Raw genomic sequence first — 19,971 nt, 5'->3', positions numbered from 1 at the left:
CCCAGGAAGCCTGAGTCCGAGGACTTTGCAAAACCTAGGTTTTGCTCAGGACTTATGCGTTTTATCTTATGTACTTGACCTTTCCCTTAGGCTTGAGTCCGAGACTTGTGTCTTTATCGGTACTTGGTTTTCCCTTTTAGCTTGAGTCTGAGGATCATGCAAGCCTTAGGTTCTGTCCGAGACCAATGTCTGCATCAGTACTTGGTTTCCCTTTTAGCTTGAGTCCGAGGATCAGGCAAGCCTTAGGTTCTGTCTGAGACCAATGTCTGCATCAGTACTTGGTTTCCCCTTTTAGCTTGGGTCCGAGGATCATGCAAGCCTTAGGTTCTGTCCAAGACTTTGAGTTCAGATTTTCCCTTTCTTTGAGCATTTCCCGAGGTGCCAAACAGGGGTTGTCCTCGGCCATGGCCACTGCTCGGCGTCGGCCACAGTACCTGGGCCCTTACACAAAGCGGGCCCGGGGCCACGAATCCACCTAGCCCCTGAATTAAGAGATATTTCTGCAACTTCTGGCCACGTGGTACTCTCTGATGTCACGGTGACCGAGGTGCGCCTTTACGAGGCTCTTTAATCTTGTGGTTGCAGTTGATGTTGGAAGTTGAGCCAGGACTGTTTTGTCTGTAGCGTTTCTTGGGACGCCACGTGAGTTGACTGTCATCACCTTGTCTTTTCCAATAAATGGGAAGGAGAGAAAGTTGCTTTATATACGCACAAATCCTTCAGATTTCCTCCCACATCACAGCTTCCATATCCGGAGTTCTCCTTTCTTGGCATAACATGTTGAAAGTGAGGGTTGGGAAGAAAGAACTGTCCCCGCCGCAGAAGCGCCGTGTCTTCATGAGGCTTATAACAGTAAGGTATGGGCACAGGAAGCACAAGTTCAGGAGAGTACTCCATCTCCACCGAGGGAGAACGGCGTCTCTCCCTTTTTTAGTCAAAATCCGAAGCAGGCTCTGTTCATGCCAGCACTTTGGTATGGCAGAAGAAAGATTTTCCTCCATCAGCGCCTCTGCTTTGCGGCAGGCGTATATTTAGAGAAAGGCCCACCACCTCCAACTCCCTGCACCTTTTCTTCAACGGTGTCAGGTTTAAGTTGGGTCTCTTTGGCTGCCTGAGTTATGGGCATGTAAGGGTGCGGGGGAAGAATAAGGTCTCGGAGCTGTAGCCAACCTTTCCTCCGACATACCTCCTCGGCTTTCTCCAGCTTTCTTGTATTTTTCTTTTTCTTGCTTATGTAGTAAGCTTTGACGTAGGCTGATTCCAGCTTTTCATTTGTACACTGTACTATTTCTTCATCGTAATAAAAATGGAAATTGATTTACATGTTTTAAGCGTTGATCTAATGGGCAACACAACTTTGTGAACGAATGTGCTCTATGTATGTGTTGCTTTGAGAATATTTGTGATAAAGCTACTTTGAAGCATAATCTAATCAACTCTCATCTGTCAGCACTATCAGGCATTATATCGATAATTTGTAATAAATCAAACTTAAGAAACTAACCGGGATATCAGTTGGATATTCTGTGATAAGCGCGTGAATATCGTCCAAGGCTGATGATTTATAAATAATCCATCCGAGCAATCGACTGGGAGTTAGGGAACTCCAATGGCGCTTTTGTGTACTTGGTTTCCCCATAGGCTTGAGTCCGAGGACTATGCAATGTCTTGGTTCTGTCCAAAATTTTTTTGTTTTTCTTTTTAAGTAGTTGGTTTCCCCAGAGGCTTGGGTCCGAGGACCATGCAAGGCCTTGGTTCTGTCCAAAACTTGTATGCTTCTTTTTAAGTAGTTGGTTTCCCCAGAGGCTCGGGTCCGAGGACCATGCAAGGCCTTGGTTCTGTCCAAAACTTGTATGCTTCTTTTTAAGTAGTTGGTTTCCCCAGAGGCTCGGGTCCGAGGACCATGCAAGGCCTTGGTTCTGTCCAAAACTTGTATGCTTCTTTTTAAGTAGTTGGTTTCCCCAGAGGCTCGGGTCCGAGGACCATGCAAGGCCTTGGTTCTGTCCAAAACTTGTATGCTTCTTTTTAAGTAGTTGGTTTCCCCAGAGGCTCGGGTCCGAGGACCATGCAAGGCCTTGGTTCTGTCCAAAACTTGTATGATTCTTTTTAAGTAGTTGGTTTCCCCAGAGGCTTGGGTCCGAGGACCATACAAGGCCTTGGTTCTGTCCAAAACTTGTATGATTCTTTTTAAGTAGTTGGTTTCCCCAGAGGCTCGGGTCCGAGGACCATGCAAGGCCTTGGTTCTGTCCAAAACTAGCATGCTTCTTTTTAAGTAGTTGGTTTCCCCAGAGGCTCGGGTCCGAGGACCATGCAAGGCCTTGGTTCTGTCCAAAACTTGTATGCTTCTTTTTAAGTAGTTGGTTTCCCCAGAGGCTTGGGTCCGAGGACCATGCAAGGCCTTGGTTCTGTCCAAAACTTGTATGCTTCTTTTTAAGTAGTTGGTTTCCCCAGAGGCTCGGGTCCGAGGACCATGCAAGGCCTTGGTTCTGTCCAAAACTTGTATGATTCTTTTTAAGTAGTTGGTTTCCCCAGAGGCTTGGGTCCGAGGACCATGCAAGGCCTTGGTTCTGTCCAAAACTTGTATGATTCTTTTTAAGTAGTTGGTTTCCCCAGAGGCTCGGGTCCGAGGACCATGCAAGGCCTTGGTTCTGTCCAAAACTAGCATGCTTCTTTTTAAGTAGTTGGTTTCCCCAGAGACTCGGGTCCAAGGACCATGCAAGGCCTTGATTCTGTCCAAAACTTGTATGCTTCTTTTTAAGTAGTTGGTTTCCCCAGAGGCTTGGGTCCGAGGACCATGCAAGGCCTTGGTTCTGTCCAAAACTTGTATGCTTCTTTTTAAGTAGTTGGTTTCCCCAGAGGCTCGGGTCCGAGGACCATGCAAGGCCTTTGTTCTGTCCAAAACTAGCATGCTTCTTTACTTGCTTATTCTTCCGAAGGTTTTGCTCCTCGAATAAGGTGGAGGAAGTCGGCCTGATGTTTGAAGCCCCTAGGCTTGCCCATGTCGTTGACACCGTGGAACGTAGCCCCTAGTGGGAGCCTATGTTGGAATAGCAACAATGCGTCGCCGGTGATACAGGCGTCCTCATAGTCCCTTGTTCGACAGAAACTCAACCTCGCCACCGCTCGAGCTAACACGCAAGCCTTCCCACAGACGGCGCCAATTGTAGGCACACGATTTGCGTTAAACCGCAGTTGGGTTGGGTTCGCACGTAAATGGGCCCATACAATATCATTTGTAGAGAGTGGGATCGAAAGGCTAAGTCATGTTTACCCGGCTGTGGTTTTGTTAAGATATTTATGCATGGTTCCAATATCTTTGCCTCTGAAGCACTTTCTCCTTTCAGTGGGACTGGAGGAGCCCCTACTTTAGGTTACATATTTTTTCTTTTATACTCGCATGCGTTCAATTTCCTTCGTCCACGTGTAGGGTCGACCCTTTCAAGACTGATACTTGTCCCATCAGTTTTAGACCCGAGTTGTTGGGGAGTGGTTGAGTAGGCTAAAGAAACACGACTCTGTGAGAGGCAAAGCTCTGTCTAGGGCAGGTAGTATGGGCAGCCTTTCCTAGATATTTTAGATTTCTTACAAGATTATCCCTATGCCACTTTTACCCCTTTCCTTAGTGTAGTTCTGGGCCAGCCGAGGGCTGTACCCTCCTCGGCGGCTTCTCTGGCCCATTGATGCTTTGCGTTATTGGGCTTGGACTACTATCTTCTTCGGCTTGGGCCTTAAGTCTTCCTGTGAACAGGTGGATTTGGCCCATCTGTTGTCGGGCCCCACACATATAATACAAATTAATTGAACTTTAAATTATTTAAATAATAAATATCATTTTACATGTCTAAAATTATACTAGTCAATATAAGAAAAATATAACAACAATCTAAACAAAAGAGATATATTATTTTTCACAGATGAAAAATACAGTAAGGATCTCTAACTCCTAACCACAAATTTACAATTTTCTTTCCTTCTAAAAAAAATAATATAAACGTAGTGTACATGTCTCTAATTCTCCCAAGGCTAGAATAAATAAATAAATATATATATGGGGGTTATATTTTTGCTAAATAAATATTTAATATGCTTTGTTTTAATGAGTTACTTATCCAATAATAGTATAAAGGGAAAGAAAAAAAACATCCATCAGCAATTTAAAATTTTAAATAATGTGACAATTTGTACATTATTAGATATAGAAAAATATAATTATATGTGTGATTTGGACATAATGGAGAGGATCATGTTCCCCTTCTTTCCAATCCCATCCCCTCCCCAAAAAAAAGGGAGTTGAGCTTAATGTTTTTAGTGACCATATCCTCTAGCAAGAATATTATTAAAGAGATTACTTTTTCTTTTCTTTTTTTGTCTGAAAATGAGATTGCCTATGCTTGGGTTCTTTATGTGACGGTGACACGCATCATTCTTAGATAGGCTAGTGGTTAGACTTGGGTTCTTTTTGGGATAGTATTCACGCTAATGGGTCACCTACTGACCACTACCATTGAATTTTCTCCTAAGCAAAAATATAATATAATGAGATATAAAAATAATGAATTAACGAGAATAATAATTATCTCATTCGTAAATAATTTAAATTATGGTTTATAAATAAATTGGAGGACATATATTAGGCCATGAGGCATGTGAAATTGAAATAAGAAAATATATTTAGCAATAAACAAATATATTTATCAATTGAAATGGATATAAATTGTCAATGTCCAAGTTAATATGCATGGCATTTAATTCATGCCAATAGATGCGGCTAGCAACCTTTTAAGATATATAGAAATATATAATGAGCAAACTAGTGAGAAAGAACATTCTCATGAGTAGGTAATTTAAACCATGAGGCTTTACATATTCGAATAAGTGTCAAAGAAATACGTTAGTATATATCATTAAAGTCATACTAATAAATGTATCGTGAACACCAAGTAAATATGTGTACAAATATATAATGAGAGTGTAATGTATAGAAATTTATCTTGGTTGCGGACAACCCATATATTTATCTAGGCCGTAACAAGTCGAGCTCCAAGACATCATGCTAGCAAGTATGAAGTGGCAGCCAAAACAGCTCGTATAACTTGAAGAAAATAGATGCTAGCTCAAGAAATAAGGGAAATATATAGGAAGCGATGAGTTGAAGGAGAAAGTGACATTTATATTTGTGTAGTTAAAGAACTCAAAAAAGTGTACTCTCTCTTGCAAAAGCAGCATAGGGGGTGTCGCTTTTTTTGAACAATTCTGCTGCCTTAGTACCGAACTTCGCATCTCTCCTTTTTCAATAACAACAACAACAACAAAAAACTTTGAACGGTAGACAGTAGATATGTAGCCCTATAAACTCTGATTTGGGCAACATTTAGCCAAAACACTCGTATATTGATTATTGAGTCAATTAAAACAAGCCCACAAAAATATGCAAAACAATAAAAGAAGAGAAAAGATATGTCTACAACATTTTTACAACAAATCCTAAGTGGCAGGTTGTTACTGGTTGTTATTATTAGGGCAAAAAAGTAATCTTAATGTTAGTTTCAAATTTGAACCAATAACAACTAACCACCTGTGATTTGTTGTAAAAATATTATAGATGTAGCATCTCTCGTAAAAGAATACAACAGGGAAGCATATAAAACACAAATTTGAAAGCAGTTTGGTATCTCTATTCCCACACCCAAGGACCGGGCCGGAATAGCAAGATACCATTTGGGCCATCCAAACAAAAAGGCCCAAGGTATCCTTATTGACGATATGACAATGATAGCAAACAAAAAAAAAAACATCACCACTGCCCAATTCTCTTATTGACTTATTGTACATTGCATGATAGGGTGTGTGATGTGTCTAGGAATATCAAACATGTTTTTTAATTGTTTGATTTTTTTTTTTTTTTTTTGAGATAAAAACATAAACACTGTTGAGAGTGGGATTTAAACATTGTTTGATTTTCTTTAAAATGAAATGAATGTGTGTTGTTAAGTTATTTAGTTTTGATTATTTTTTGTTTGGAATCCAAAGTTTAAAGTTTGAGATTGGCAATTTAAAAGCAGTCATGATGATTTATCTTTTTTATATAAGATAAAAATTCTATTTTAGCTTTATCTAAGTATATATGTGTATGAAATTCTCTCCTAAATATTTGAATCCTGATCTTTTCCCCTTACACTCCACAAACACTTACACTTGTATAGTGACTATTGTGTTAATGGTGCGTAGTGGTAAAGCAAGGGTGATTTTTTTTTTTTTTTTTTGCAATCATAGTCACAAGTGCTTAGGAGTTTAGGGGGGAAAATGTTTAAGTTACGAGACTAGCAGCATATTGTAATTATCTCTATAAAAAAATAAAAATAAAAATAGTCACAAGTGTTCTTAAAGCTCACAACATAAACGAACACAAACCTCAATATACAAAAAGGTGCTGTCACATTAACACATTATACAAAACTTTGTCTTCCATCTCACATACCCGATAAAAAGCTACACCAAAATCCTATTTATATGAACTATCACGCATCCTTACCTATTTTCTATTTTTCTTATTAACGTGAGACTAATATTCTCAACAAGAATTATGTCTTTTTTAATCGATGTGAGACTCCAAAAACAATAAACAAATCTCTAAACTTTTTGGTGTTAGGCTTAACACGCTATCATTATAAACATGCAAATATTTTTTTAAAATAACATATCCTCTTTTTATAAAAAAAACATTCAAAGAAATCCAATACTCATACTTGAATGGAAGAAAAACAAAACCTCAAAAAAAGGACAAATGTGACGTAGTTCATAGCATTATTTCACATTTCCTCCTCTAAAACAGTATTCTTACTTTTTTTTTTTTCTTTTTTTTTAGTAGGGAGTAGGGGATTTGATTCATTTGAACCATGGATAACTCCGTTAAAAACATGATGAAATTAATACTTACCAATTGAGTTAAATTCTTTTAATATAATGTTTGAATTATGATTTAAGATGTGTATCATGGGTTTTTATCCCCTATTTTAATTGGATCCCACGTGACTTTATGTAATTTATATTTTACCTTGGAATTTGAAAATCAAAGTTACTTTTGCAATTGCTGCACCAAAAATTATTTTAAGATTTTATTTTTTTGTTGCACTTTGCGCATCCAATAAAGTACCATCCAAAGTTTGTTTCAATATTTTCTATTGTTGCAAGGCATGTGAATACAATTTCCAACAATATAAAAGAAAAAAAATTACATTTTTGTTAAGCTTATTGAAAACTATATATATATATATATATATATTGATGGAACTAAATATATTATTGGTATAATATTATTGGAAAAAAAAATGTTGAGTATCTGATCATCTAACTCCCATTCCAAGGATATTATTTGCTTGATTATCCTTCTATTTTTTGTGATCTTTTTTTCATGCAATATTTCTTCCTTGAGTTGTAGAGGAATTCCTTCAATTTGAGTATTTTCTACATTTCTTTCATGATAGAAGATTAAAATTAAAACATAGCTAACAATTATTTGATATGAAGATTGTTATTGTACTAAATTAATGTATTAGGATTATTTTAAAAAATTAATCAATTAGAGTAAAAGTATGGTATGGGAAAAAAAAAAATATATATATATATATATATATATATAAACATCTATCAATCAAGGTTGCAATTTCAGGTATTTCTAAATTGATGTACACTTTCGTTGCACTTGTAGATGAGAAATCCTATACTTAATAAAAATATGTTAATTATCTAAATTAATAGATATGTTTAAAAAAAAATTATTACCTCTAAATGTTTTCACAATAGTAAATGTCACTATTATGACAAAGGGTCCTGGATTGTTGGCGTAAAAATTTTCCTTAATTTCATTTGATGTTAGTCCTTAGAGAGTAATTCTTATTTTGATTTCTCTGAGGCAAACAAATATGTAAGCCATAAAGACTTTGAACTTTGAAGTAGTATTATACAACAAATCCATATGTGCATTATAAAGTTCACTCTGGATTTATGATACTTATATTTTTCATTGGGACAGTCGATCTTTGAACATGAACATTATTTTCTAGTAGTCCAACACCATCTTTCCAATGATGTCTGCAACAAATATAGTTCATTAAGTAATTTGAAACATAATTTATTTTAAAATAAATTTGAGACTTTTTAGGCTACTTGTCAAATTTTTGTTATTGTCAAAGTGTTCCACAATTGTTTGCAATCAATAAATTCAAATTTATGCCGAGAGATACTAACTTCAGCCTCTTTTAGCTCCTCAATAACTATTTAATGTAGAAAGTTTATTTTTCTCTCTTTACTTATAGGCCGATAACTATCTTTTTGCTTGTTAGTATATATCTACTTGAAGGATGGGCACTGAATATAATTGTCCTTTTTGTAGTTGTGGCTGAAAATTCTCAACATTGGTTTTTTGAATGGTAGCATGTATAGTATCATCCTGCTAGTTAAAGAAGTAATTTGTTAGTCACAATTTTAGTTTTTAAGGTGTCAATATCTTAAAGAATATATGACAAAATAAATTCTTAATTCAAATCTAACTTGTTCATCTATAAGAACCATGTCCAAATTGATTAGTTCAAGATTTTTTCGTTGACAGCTTCCCACATTCAACAAAGTCTGACTCTTACTTTCCAATTCTCATTTTTATTCGAAAGTTGCTTGATGAGATTGTAGCTCGTTTTTGAAACTGATAATATAGTCATTAGTTGGACCCGATTGAGTGAAACTATTGTTAGAATGGAAGTGGCATAATAAAAATTCAACGATATACATATCTAAAATTTGCAATGATCTTCATTCATCTTAGTATACATACCTTATACATAAGGAAAATTTGTTTTCCCAATATCTTGTAGTTGGAAGCTCTGTCTCTAATGTTGTAAAGTACGATCTCTTACTAGTTGTAATTTGTATGGTATGGTTATCAATAAGAATTAGACATAAAACTCATCAAAATAGTTATATATGTGGTTACGTTAGTAGCATGTGAAAGGGTTTTTTTTTTTTTTTTTTTTTCTGATTTTTCAAGGGAATACAAAGAAATTTATCTAGTTTGGTCTTAATCAATTAATGATTTGGTTGTAATTGAAGTAATAATGGCCTTATTTTTTAAATTTAATGTATTTAGTGGTTAGGTTAGTGGTGTGTCAAAGTTTTTTTTTTTTTTTTTTCAGCAAAAAAAAAGTTTTTTTTAATGAATTTCCATGGACATGTAAAAAAATTAAAAATAAAATTTGTGACTTTTTTAAGAGTAGAAAGATAATTGTTTTAATTATTTTATTCATAAATTTCATTGTTTAGTTATAAATATCTAAATTAAAGCATATGAATATATAAATGCAAAGTTAAATGTAAAGTTAAAATCATCCATGATGAATATGTATAGACAATTTTTGCTATTTTTGGTTTTGCATGAATTATTATTTAATTCTATAGTTATAAACACCTAAATTAAGTAGATGAACTTTTTCAAAAAAAAATTAATAGATGAATATGTAAAAACTTCTCACACGTTTTTTTTTTTTTTTTTTTTTTTCAATTTCATAAACTTTATAATAAACAACAAGAACAACAAAGGTTTGAGATCCGGATTGAATTAAAGCCAAGGCAAATAAATGTTCAATTAAAATCTTGTGAATAGAGACTTTGATTTATATCAAACCTTAATTAAATTCCAGACCCCCTTTTTTAGAGCACCCACACTAGATGTGGGATATGTGCCAAATGCTAAATATTTGGCACATATCCCACACCAAACCCAATTTTAGCCCATTTAGTAGATGTGGGATATTGTTTTTTTTTTGCAACATTGAACAGTACCGTGGCAAATTTGCCACGGTACGGAAGATATGTGGTATATTATTTGTTGTTTGTTTATTGTGTTGATGAGTAGTAAATATTATTTTAATGTGTAGTAAATATTATTTTAATGTATAGAATTGAATTATAAAACATCTGATAAATGAGATGTTGTAAAATGATGTGGTAAAATAATAAAGCAGGCATTTGATGTGGTAAAATGACATAATTTTTGGAACATTTGCTACGGATGCTCTTAGAAACTTTCCAGGCCCTTTTTAGTATACTAGATCATGAATCCACGATTTCACTCTCTTCCACCTTATTCAGTTATTCTTACAACCAAAGTAGAAGGTGCCATTTCACATAGAGATCGTCTGTGGCATTTAAATTACAACCAATAAAATGAACACCATATCTAACATAAACACCTGAACACTTTTTTTAAGATGATTTCCAGAAAAGAACCTTAATCAAATTATGAACATAAAAAAAGTTTAAAAATAACTGATGTTGATATTAATGACTATAATTTCAGGTCCTTTGAATTTTTAAAGTTATAAATATTGGACTTTATGGTGGAGATAGGGCTGTGAATCATTTTCCTTTTAAGAGTATTTTAAAATTTAGGAAAAGTATTTTAAAATTATATGAGAAATTCAGGAAAAAGAATGGTAATGATGTCTACTAGTGTGGCTCAACGGGAATGTAGCAATATTAAATGCTACTCTTTAGCTTTTAGATTATATAAATTAAATTTGTATTCCATATTTCCACAAAAATATTCAATAGTGGTAATAATGATGAAGTGGTCTTACCTAGGTGAGTGAGGTTATTGTGTTGGCTTTCATGCTGAAAATTATGACTAGGTCACTTAACACCATAGTTAAGAAAAATAAATTGGACAGGTTAGGGTTATAAATGAATCAAATTGTTCTTAAAAAAATTGGATTTGACTCGATAAAAACTCATTCATGTTTGTTTGTTTGTTTATAAACGAGTCAAGCTTGAGCCTTAATTTTAGGAGAACAACAACAACAACAGCATAAAAATAAAAAAATAAAAAGTTCATGAACAATGTTGTGAACAATAGAGCTCAATAAAAAATAAAAATAATAATATGAGCTTAGACTGCATTATAGGCTTGGTAATAAATTTGATTTGATCTTGAAAAATAAACTCATATTTTACTAAGCATTTAATTAATTGGGAGTAGAGATCACATTTTCAAACCAAATGAGCTTGATAATATACCTATATTGGATCTTCAACTCAAAGCTTGATATGTAGTTTGAGTTCGAGCTTGAGCTCGACTTGATTAATGAATTAAACCAAGCTCAAGTTTTTAGACTTTCTGACAAGTTCAAACTCAAACATAGTTTATAAGCTTGGTTCAAGCTCAAGCCAAACTTGAACATTTTATATTTATTGTCGAGCTGAGCTTAAACATTCAATATTCGACAAAACTTGATTCATTTACTGCCCTTGACACATGATACAAAATTAGACAAGAATTAAAAATATTAAAAAAAAATTGTTCTCTCTTTTTCTTTGGTGGAGAAAAGTTGGAAGCAGGTGGTAAGTGTCTTAACTTGATAATAAGAGAAGTTATCATGAAGTGAACGTCATCAATTTAAATTCTACCGTATCTATAAATAAATAAATAAATTTTAAAAAATTAAAATAAAAAAATAAAATAAAAAATCCTATAGATGCGTGAAAAATTCGAATGATATAGAACATTTTTGTTTGTCCTGGTCAGTGGGCAGCCAATTTGCCAATAACCCAATCCTTCATCTTCTGCATATAAAAACCATAGAAGATAAAGATCCATCCGTTGTTGTGACTTGTATTTGTATGGGAGACGTTGACATTCCATAAATTTTCCCGTGACACACAACTGTCCCAAAATAATGACACCAAACAAGTTAACCATTTATGAACAATTGGTCTCTCCAAAGCAAAGCAGTAGTCTCTATAGCACATGTTATTGGAGGCCCACTTCAAGATTTTCTTTCAAATATGGACGGAAAGCCTTATCTTCTATCCTCAGAAAACCCCAAAACAAAAACCAACACATTCCAATTTACCTACACTACATTACACCAACAGACACAAAGTAGAAACTGGGCATGTCATATTAATTACCAGGAACAGAATAGAGTACAAGAACTACAAAATGTAGCAGTTAAAACTTTCCAGTGGAAGCTTCTAATCTACAGCTCTAGTAAAAATGGGTGGACAATACAATGCAAAACATATATAGCAAACAAAATGATAACATGCTGAAAATGGGTGCTCTAAGGGTGTTTGATGATGAATGACTGGAGATTTCATACGAATCAACGGCTAGAGGCATTCCATCGCTGTTGAGAGTGCACGACTGGGGATCGGAACCATCTTTGCTCAACATGATAGCTCGTAAGACTGCTGAAACTGTGTGAATGTATGCCGTTCGATTCTTGGCAAGGAGCCATGTCATACCCATTAGTTGACAATCTTTGTTGTGCATTTTGGTGGTCCTGTCCTCTGATTTGCTTGAATTGAAAGTTTTCTTTTTGTTAAGCTACATAAAATTATTGTTTTAATTAGAAAACATCATTTATGACCACTGATTGGACAAACAGATGTTTGGTGAATGAAGTTCTAAATGACCAAAATTTAGTAGGTGCAACATCACAATCTATTTTAAAGCTGCAGATTCAGTTCTTTATAAAAGCCTATTCTTACAGTGAATTAAGTCATCTAACCAACACGTATTTAAGAACAGAAAAAACAATGAGTATGTAAGAAACTAAGAATGTTGATGCTGTACTTTGGAGACCAGGATTAAATTGTAGAAACTAGCTAAAAAATTTTAACAATGTCATTGCAATATGCCAAAAATTGATTAGAAACAATTAGAAATTGGGAATTTCTTAATTATGTACAAATCTATCTTGCAATTTAAACTAATAATTAAAAATGATTAAACTAACAAACAATTAGATTAATTTTAAAAAAAATAATAATTGACAGGATAAATAAACAAAATGCATATTGAAAAGCTTAGTGAACTTGAAAATAACAACCAGATTAATTTGCCAATTAAAAATTAAAAATAAAATAAAACCATTAGAAGTACAAATCAAACACTAGATTGCACAAGTTTCTGTTACCTACTGTCAGCAAAACAGTGAAAAAGATGTGTAATAGGCTACGACATATGTTGTGGATAAGATCTCATGAGTTTGCCTTTAGTTCCAAAGTTCATATTTGGTATGACAAATGATGCACTGTACAAATAAACTGTTAAAAATAAAATCGTACAAGAATACACACTGTTAAGATTGCACAGAACATGTTGTCTATAATGAAGTTTAAACTGGTTTTGGACCAATTAAAACCATTAAACATAGTATCCAATGTATAATTATTGATACATGTTACAACCAAAAAAAAAGATAATTGATGCATGCGTGTCTATGGACATATAAAATGCCACAATGTGATTGAGGCGTACGAGTTGTGTCCAGCGTTCCTGTCTACAGTTTTTGATTATGAAAAAAAACAAAAAAAAGTGAGAAACTCGCGGGTAATCCGATAAACAACGGTTAAAATAACAGTAAGCCTAAATTATAGATACATTCCAACTCGCGTTTTAGCGCGTGTAAAAAACTACTCTTTTTTCATCCTTTTGTTTTCTCATCACATTGTGATTTTTTTTTTTTTTTTTAATAGGAAATTACATTGAAACTGAAATGAGATACAAAACAATTCGGGGTTATATTTTATGAGACTATAATTTGAGGTATTTATTATTTCTATATTCTAGAAATAGAAATATAGGCCAAACTTTGATTCGATTTCTTTATCTTAAAAAATTCATCTATTTTGGCAGCTCCTAGGTTTAAGATAAGGTAGCGTTGGTCCATCATCAAATTCTTCTTTTTGTTACCGAGCCCGACAAGCAATAGACTCGCTCTCATGGCGCGTCTAGAATAATTACACCTTAAAGGCTAGAGTTTGACACAGTAATCAAAATGAAGAAAAAGCAGGACAAACTTTCCCAAATACCAAACATTGAGAAAGACTCCTAAGTCCTAACCCAGAAAAAGAGTTTCATTCTCTTCAGTCATTGTAAGTACAAATCAAAACAAACGAAGATGGAACCAAAAAAAGAAAAGAAAGAGAGAGAATGTTATGAAACAACTAACCAATTTGAGAAAAGAAGCACTTACCAGATAGAGACTATTCAAGCACTTGGAGCACCCACCAAGACCTGGGAATTCATTCACATTGGTGCTACTACTCAAGCAATCTTTCTCTAACCTCTTCACATTCTCATCCCCAACAAGCTTCCCTTGCTGGTTCACTGAAAAAGCTTCAGGACAACTCAATGGGTGTAACCTTATTCCACAATAACAGTACACCAAGTCACAAGTCTCATTGGGTCTTGTTAACTCAATTCCTCTTCCCTTGAGTGCTTTTCCCAAGTCCTCCACACATGTTTCTGAATCATCAGGCAGAAGTGGCATGTCATAGGATGGGGTGGTGCTATTGGCTGTGCTGCTAACTCTACTTGCTCTTCCAAGGGCTGTGGAAGAGTAAGCTGAGTAGAGCCAAGCAGCAAGTACAGGACAGCATCGGCTATGATGGAGCTGACCATCGGTGGCACTACAAGCAGTGTTTATGCCATGGAAAAGCTCATCTGGGAGGTCTAATGGGCACCCAACTACATTGGATTGTTCAGGGAATGCAGGAATTGTTGCTTGTGGAGATGGGTTTGGGAGGAATGATTGGATTGAAGCCGGGTCCGGGTTGGGAAGACCCAGAAAAGTGGGCAAGAGAATTGAGAGGAAGAAAACTAAGAAGAAAGTAAAGAAAGGTGGGTTGGAGGACATTATTTTTTTTGGTACAAAGGAAGGATCTTTGTTTGTTGTGTTAGCGTGAGAAAGAGAGAGGAAACTGCGGTATGTTGTGTGTGGGTTATTGCTTTTGCTTTTACTTTTATGATGTTGTGTGAGGGTGTGATATAAAGGTGTTGGTAGTGGTGACCTTGTGGGTGCTGGAATCGGAGCAAAGGGGCCAAAAAGAGTGGTGGGGCTGGGTGACTTTGGCTGTATTCTAGCTAGTTACAGTGCTGGTTAGATCTAAAGGTTTATTGTGGTACCTCTAAAGTTGTTGGGGATTAGTAATACTGTAATAGTATCATGAACAAATCATTCATGGGGAAATTAAAGTTTTGTTTACGATGCATAAAATGCAAGTAATTTACAGGTGCCTTTCTCAATTCTGGTTCCTTTTCGCGTGCAAGCTAAGTTTTTCGGTAGATTCAATAGGAAAATGGTTACAAAATAATGCATTTGAGTTAAAAATTATTTTTACTTAGTTGAAAGCAGGAGGGCAAATTACACTATAACTCTCGTGGTATGACTGTTTGCATTATTAATTTTTACTTTTGTTGTTATAAACGTGACAAGTGACAAGATAGGGATAGGAGAATTAAAATGGTAGAAACACAGGAACATTGAAAGTGATGTGGGAGCATATATCGCAATTGTCCATAGTAGTTATTAACCCATGATATTAAAAACTAAAAAGAGCACACAAAGAGATGTGGGTTCGAAGCAAGTTTATGCACTTACAGATCATTATCTGACCTTGTGATAAGTGGCATTCAAGCCCAAGGAGGGAGAGACACGTGAAACCCAAAAAAAAAAAAAAAAAAAAAACTAATTAGTAATCGTAGAAACAAGGAAGATACATGTAAGGAACAACCGTTAAAACTATTGAGTCTAAAGTATAAATAGAAGGCTCACTTTCAAGAGAAGACAATACTCACTACTAACATACTTAGAAATCATGCTCTTGTAGTAATAGTTACTTAGTAGATTATCTCATAATTGTTAGGGTTTTAAGAGGTGTTCATGCTTATATGTGTTTGCTTTTAATCCTGCTACATACTTTAATCTTGTTTGTACAAATTTATTGAAATTTGATTCAAGTTCTCCGTTGTTGAGCTCATTTGATTTGGAATCTATTTATTTGAACCAATTTGATGTTAGTGTGATAATCTAAGATTAAATCTAGGGGTAATTACACTAAACTCACCTGTAATTTGGCTCGAAATCACTTTGTCTACCCGTGGTTTAAAAAGTATTACTTTACCCACCTGAGGTATGTTCCGTTTGTTTTCGGTAACCCACCTCTGTTAAAATCAAGGATAAATAAGTATTTTTGCTCAAATTTTAGTCTCTCTCCTCCCAAAACAAAAACTAGCACAAAAATGAAAGAAAAACAAGATAAAAAAGTGGTATTGGTCTGTCTCTCAATTCACATAAATCTTGAACATGAAGAACATACCCAAAAAAATAAAACCTAGATCAACCTACACAAATAACCAAACAATACAATATTGATGAAATTCATAAATCAAATGGAAAGCTGTACCGAGCTCTATTGAACAAAGAAGCGCAGTAAATCGCAATTTTGAATACATTAATGATGATGGAGGTGAGAAAAGGCAACCTAAAGCAACAGTGGTGATATTCTATTCACTCAAGGACGGAACCACACTTGGACGGGGGGCGTCAGGGGGGGGGGGGGGCAATGGCCCCCCTTAAATTTTTTTTTTTAAAATATTATTATATATATCTGTGTGTGTGTACTAATTTTAGCAATTTTGTTCTATAAAATTACATTTTGTTTCCCTTTAGCAATATCATTGATTCTTTTAAGGATAATGTTATACTCACAAACTTTTTTATAACATTTTTACAAACTGTTATGGTAATAAATTCTTATTGGTTCACATACGGGCACACCACTCACATCATTTTTTTACTTACTAGTAATCATTTATCACATTAGTAATTTATAAAAAAAAAAAACTTGTAGCTCTAGCATTTTCCTCATTTTAATGACCATAAAAAAAAATTATAGATCTAAAATCTAAAACAAAATATACAAGCCTTAAAAAAATAGTTCAACAACAAAAATTACCATTAAAACTAAAAATTAACTATTTTTATCCAAAATAAATAACCCTGCCTTTTAAAAAATTCTAAACAAAAATAATTTTGTTCTTACCCACCAAAAAAAAATAAAAAAATCTCAGCAACTAAGTAGCAGAATCAGAGATTGAAATCGCTGCACACAGCCAACAGTAAAACCGCTGCACACAGCCAATAGTAAAACCGCCCTCCCCCCCCCCCTCTCTAACTCAAAGTTCTGGCTCCATCCCTGTATTCACTCATCCCTTTCCCTGAGTCTCTCTCTTCCTCTTCTGGCTTTCTTTGATTCGGATTAGAAGAAGATTAAAAAAAAAAATGAAGAATACGACTTTGCTCAATGAAAAAAAAAAATTTGAATGAAACCCAACGGCAAACGATCACAGATGATTGACCATCAGCAAAATCCATGAACCCAAAACCACCATCCACAGACCACTGACCACGGACCATCAACAAAAGCCACAAACCCATCAACAAAACAATGACATCGGCATCAATACACAAACCTAGAACTTTGTAACCATCCGCCACCAATAAACCTAGAATCAGTGATTCAAACCAAAACCCAAAATCAATGATTCAAACCAAAACCCAAAATCAATGATTCAAACCAAAACCAAACCCGGAACTAGTGATTCAAAACAAAACCCACAGAACCAAAACCCATAAACCTCCAACGTCGACCCACAACAAAACCGAAATCCTCTAACACCGATCCTAACTAAAACCCCCAAACCACTGCGAACCCGCCATTGCAAAGGCGAAGAGAGGAGAAATTTGCAAAGTGAACCCACCAAATCAAATATTAATTTTCACAAAACCCTCCCTTTTGATCTTGTTTCTCTTGCATTTTTGTGCTTTTTTTTTTTTTTTTTTGGAGGAGAGAGACATAAAATTTGAGCAAAAATACCTATTTACCCTTGATTTTAACAGAGGTGGGTTATGGAAAATAAACAGAACATACCTCAGGTAGGTAAAGTGACAGTTTTTAAACCACGGGTAGGCAAAGTGATTTTGGGCCAAACCACAGGTGAGTTTAGTGTAATTACCCCTTAAATCTATTTACTATGAACTTTCGAACCATTAACTGTTTATATGAATTAGGCTTTGAATTAATCTATTTGCAATCAAATTTTCTTTCTTGAGATCCAATGGCATTGAACATAATTTGGAATTCAACCCTGATATATACTTGATAACTTTAAATTTTCTTTACTTATTTCTTTTATTGTTAGTTGCATTTTCTACAAAAAGTCATCTTAAAAGGAATTTCCAAAACCTCACCCCTAATCTATGGAGTGAAATCATCCATCAAACCACTACTAAAATTAATACATATAATGACCACATTTTGTACTTAAAAGGGACTATTTTGTGAAAAAAAAATGACAAATTCTGGACTGCACTTGTTCAATGCACAGTTGCCAGCACACGGCTGTGAAGCATGGAAAAGGCTTCTGATAAGGGTGATACAAACCCTAGAAATCATAAGAGAGATATCCAAAAGACTCATCTTTGAGTGTAGGAAAAGAGAGAATCTTTTGTTTTGAGAAAACCAATCTATCCTCTCTTTTCCATCTCCTTCATTGTTTTGATTGAGAGTTCGTAAATACTTTCTTCACCCATAAACATAGACCTTGTGAGTGAGAGAAAGTTTATGGAAACTTGAGAAGCCACATTCAAATCCAATCTCTATTAGTGCTGTTTCCATTGGTGTTTGGTGAGATTTGCTTGCATTCTCTTTTATTTCCTTCACTCTACTATATTGTCATACTTTGTGCAATGTAGTTAGTTAGTATGCATAACCAAATTTGTTATACTCGATTTTTCTGAAAATGAAAATGTTGCCAAATTCTAAAAATAATTAACACTCCACTCTTCTCTATTAGGAGAAAGGTCTGTTTGGATTGTTTCACTTTTTTTTTCTTCTCCAACATGTTAACTATGTTAGACTATGAAAGTGATAAAGTTTCAGTATTCTACCATTCATTTACTTTTCGTTTTTTTTTTCTTGGCAGATAAGCAAAGACAAAAATAAAAAATAAAAAAAGTTTAAGAAGAAAAAATTGTGAAGGAGAAATAAAGGACCAGAGAGTCTATATTGGTGAAAAGCATTACATGAGAATTATAAGTGGAATTTTGAATATGAAAAAATATAACACAGTTTATTCATATATAAAATATTTTAATAAATAAAAAAAGTGTTACGTCAACAACATTTTTACAATATATTTTTACAAAAGATCTTAGGTATTTAATTGGTATTGGTTTTAATTTGAACTTATCATTGATTTTTTTTTTTTTTTTGCTCACTAATAATAGCCAATAAAAACCTGTTAATTAGAATTTGTTATGAAAATATTGTAAACATAAAATTTCTTAATAAATACACTCAACATAAAGTAAACGATCTCTTTTATGGGCAATATATACTACTATTTAAAGGGCGTCCAAGCCATTTACACCATGAACTCTAAGTTTTGGATATCCCAAAATATCTCCTCCCTACTCGCTTATAGATTTTTCAATTAATGGGATAATTCATAAAATAAAAGCTTATAGTTTAAAACCTCCCACTAAATACAAGTTCTCTGTAGCTTACAATCTCCTTATCTTTTATCCTTTTTAAAATTTAAACAAATGCACTCTATTTTCCTCTTCATCTCTTATCATTTTTTAAATTTAAATAGACAAGCTATTTGTTTTCTTGCTTCTTCTATGTTCTCTTTTATTTTGAACAACAAAATCTCTAGGCATTCAGCAAACTTAAATTTGCCACAGATTTTCAGTACACGAAAAGAGATAAATGAATGGAAAATTATGATACTAAACCAACCAAAAAAAAAAGGCCTCATCGCACTCGCGAAATGCATGTGATGAAGCTAGTTTAACATTAAAAATATTAATATGAGTGGCATTTTATTGTCTGATTTTTTTTTAAGAATTTATTGTCTGAATTGATCTTGGGTGTGTATTATGTATATACACAATACATGTGTAGTTACCTATGTTTATATATATAAATATATATATATATATATATAAATATATATATATATATATATATATGTCCCCTCAACTCAAATCTTGGCTTTGCCACTTGATGCAATCTTCTCTATATTGTTCCCTTGACGCGATAGTCACTCTACAAGTATAAGTACTTGTA

General features: G+C 34.1%; 1 protein-coding gene across 1 annotated transcript; it reads right to left on the bottom strand.

Annotated features, from left to right (window-relative positions):
* Window positions 1-11,927: 11,927 nt before the first annotated feature.
* LOC126701997 (uncharacterized GPI-anchored protein At4g28100) lies at window positions 11,928-14,824 on the bottom strand. Its single transcript, XM_050400536.1, has 2 exons — window positions 14,031-14,824; window positions 11,928-12,376 (listed from the first exon to the last, which is right to left on the bottom strand). The coding sequence occupies exons 1-2, from the start codon at window positions 14,691-14,693 to the stop codon at window positions 12,035-12,037; spliced, it is 1,005 nt and encodes a 334-aa protein (XP_050256493.1). The 5' UTR covers window positions 14,694-14,824; the 3' UTR covers window positions 11,928-12,034.
* Between the last annotated feature and the right edge of the window lie 5,147 nt (window positions 14,825-19,971).

The sequence above is a fragment of the Quercus robur genome, chromosome 10 (genome assembly GCF_932294415.1).
Source record: "Quercus robur chromosome 10, dhQueRobu3.1, whole genome shotgun sequence".
Classification (NCBI taxonomy): Eukaryota; Viridiplantae; Streptophyta; class Magnoliopsida; order Fagales; family Fagaceae; genus Quercus; species Quercus robur.
Note: the sequence above shows the minus strand (reverse complement) of the source record. Positions and strands in the feature narration are given on the sequence as shown.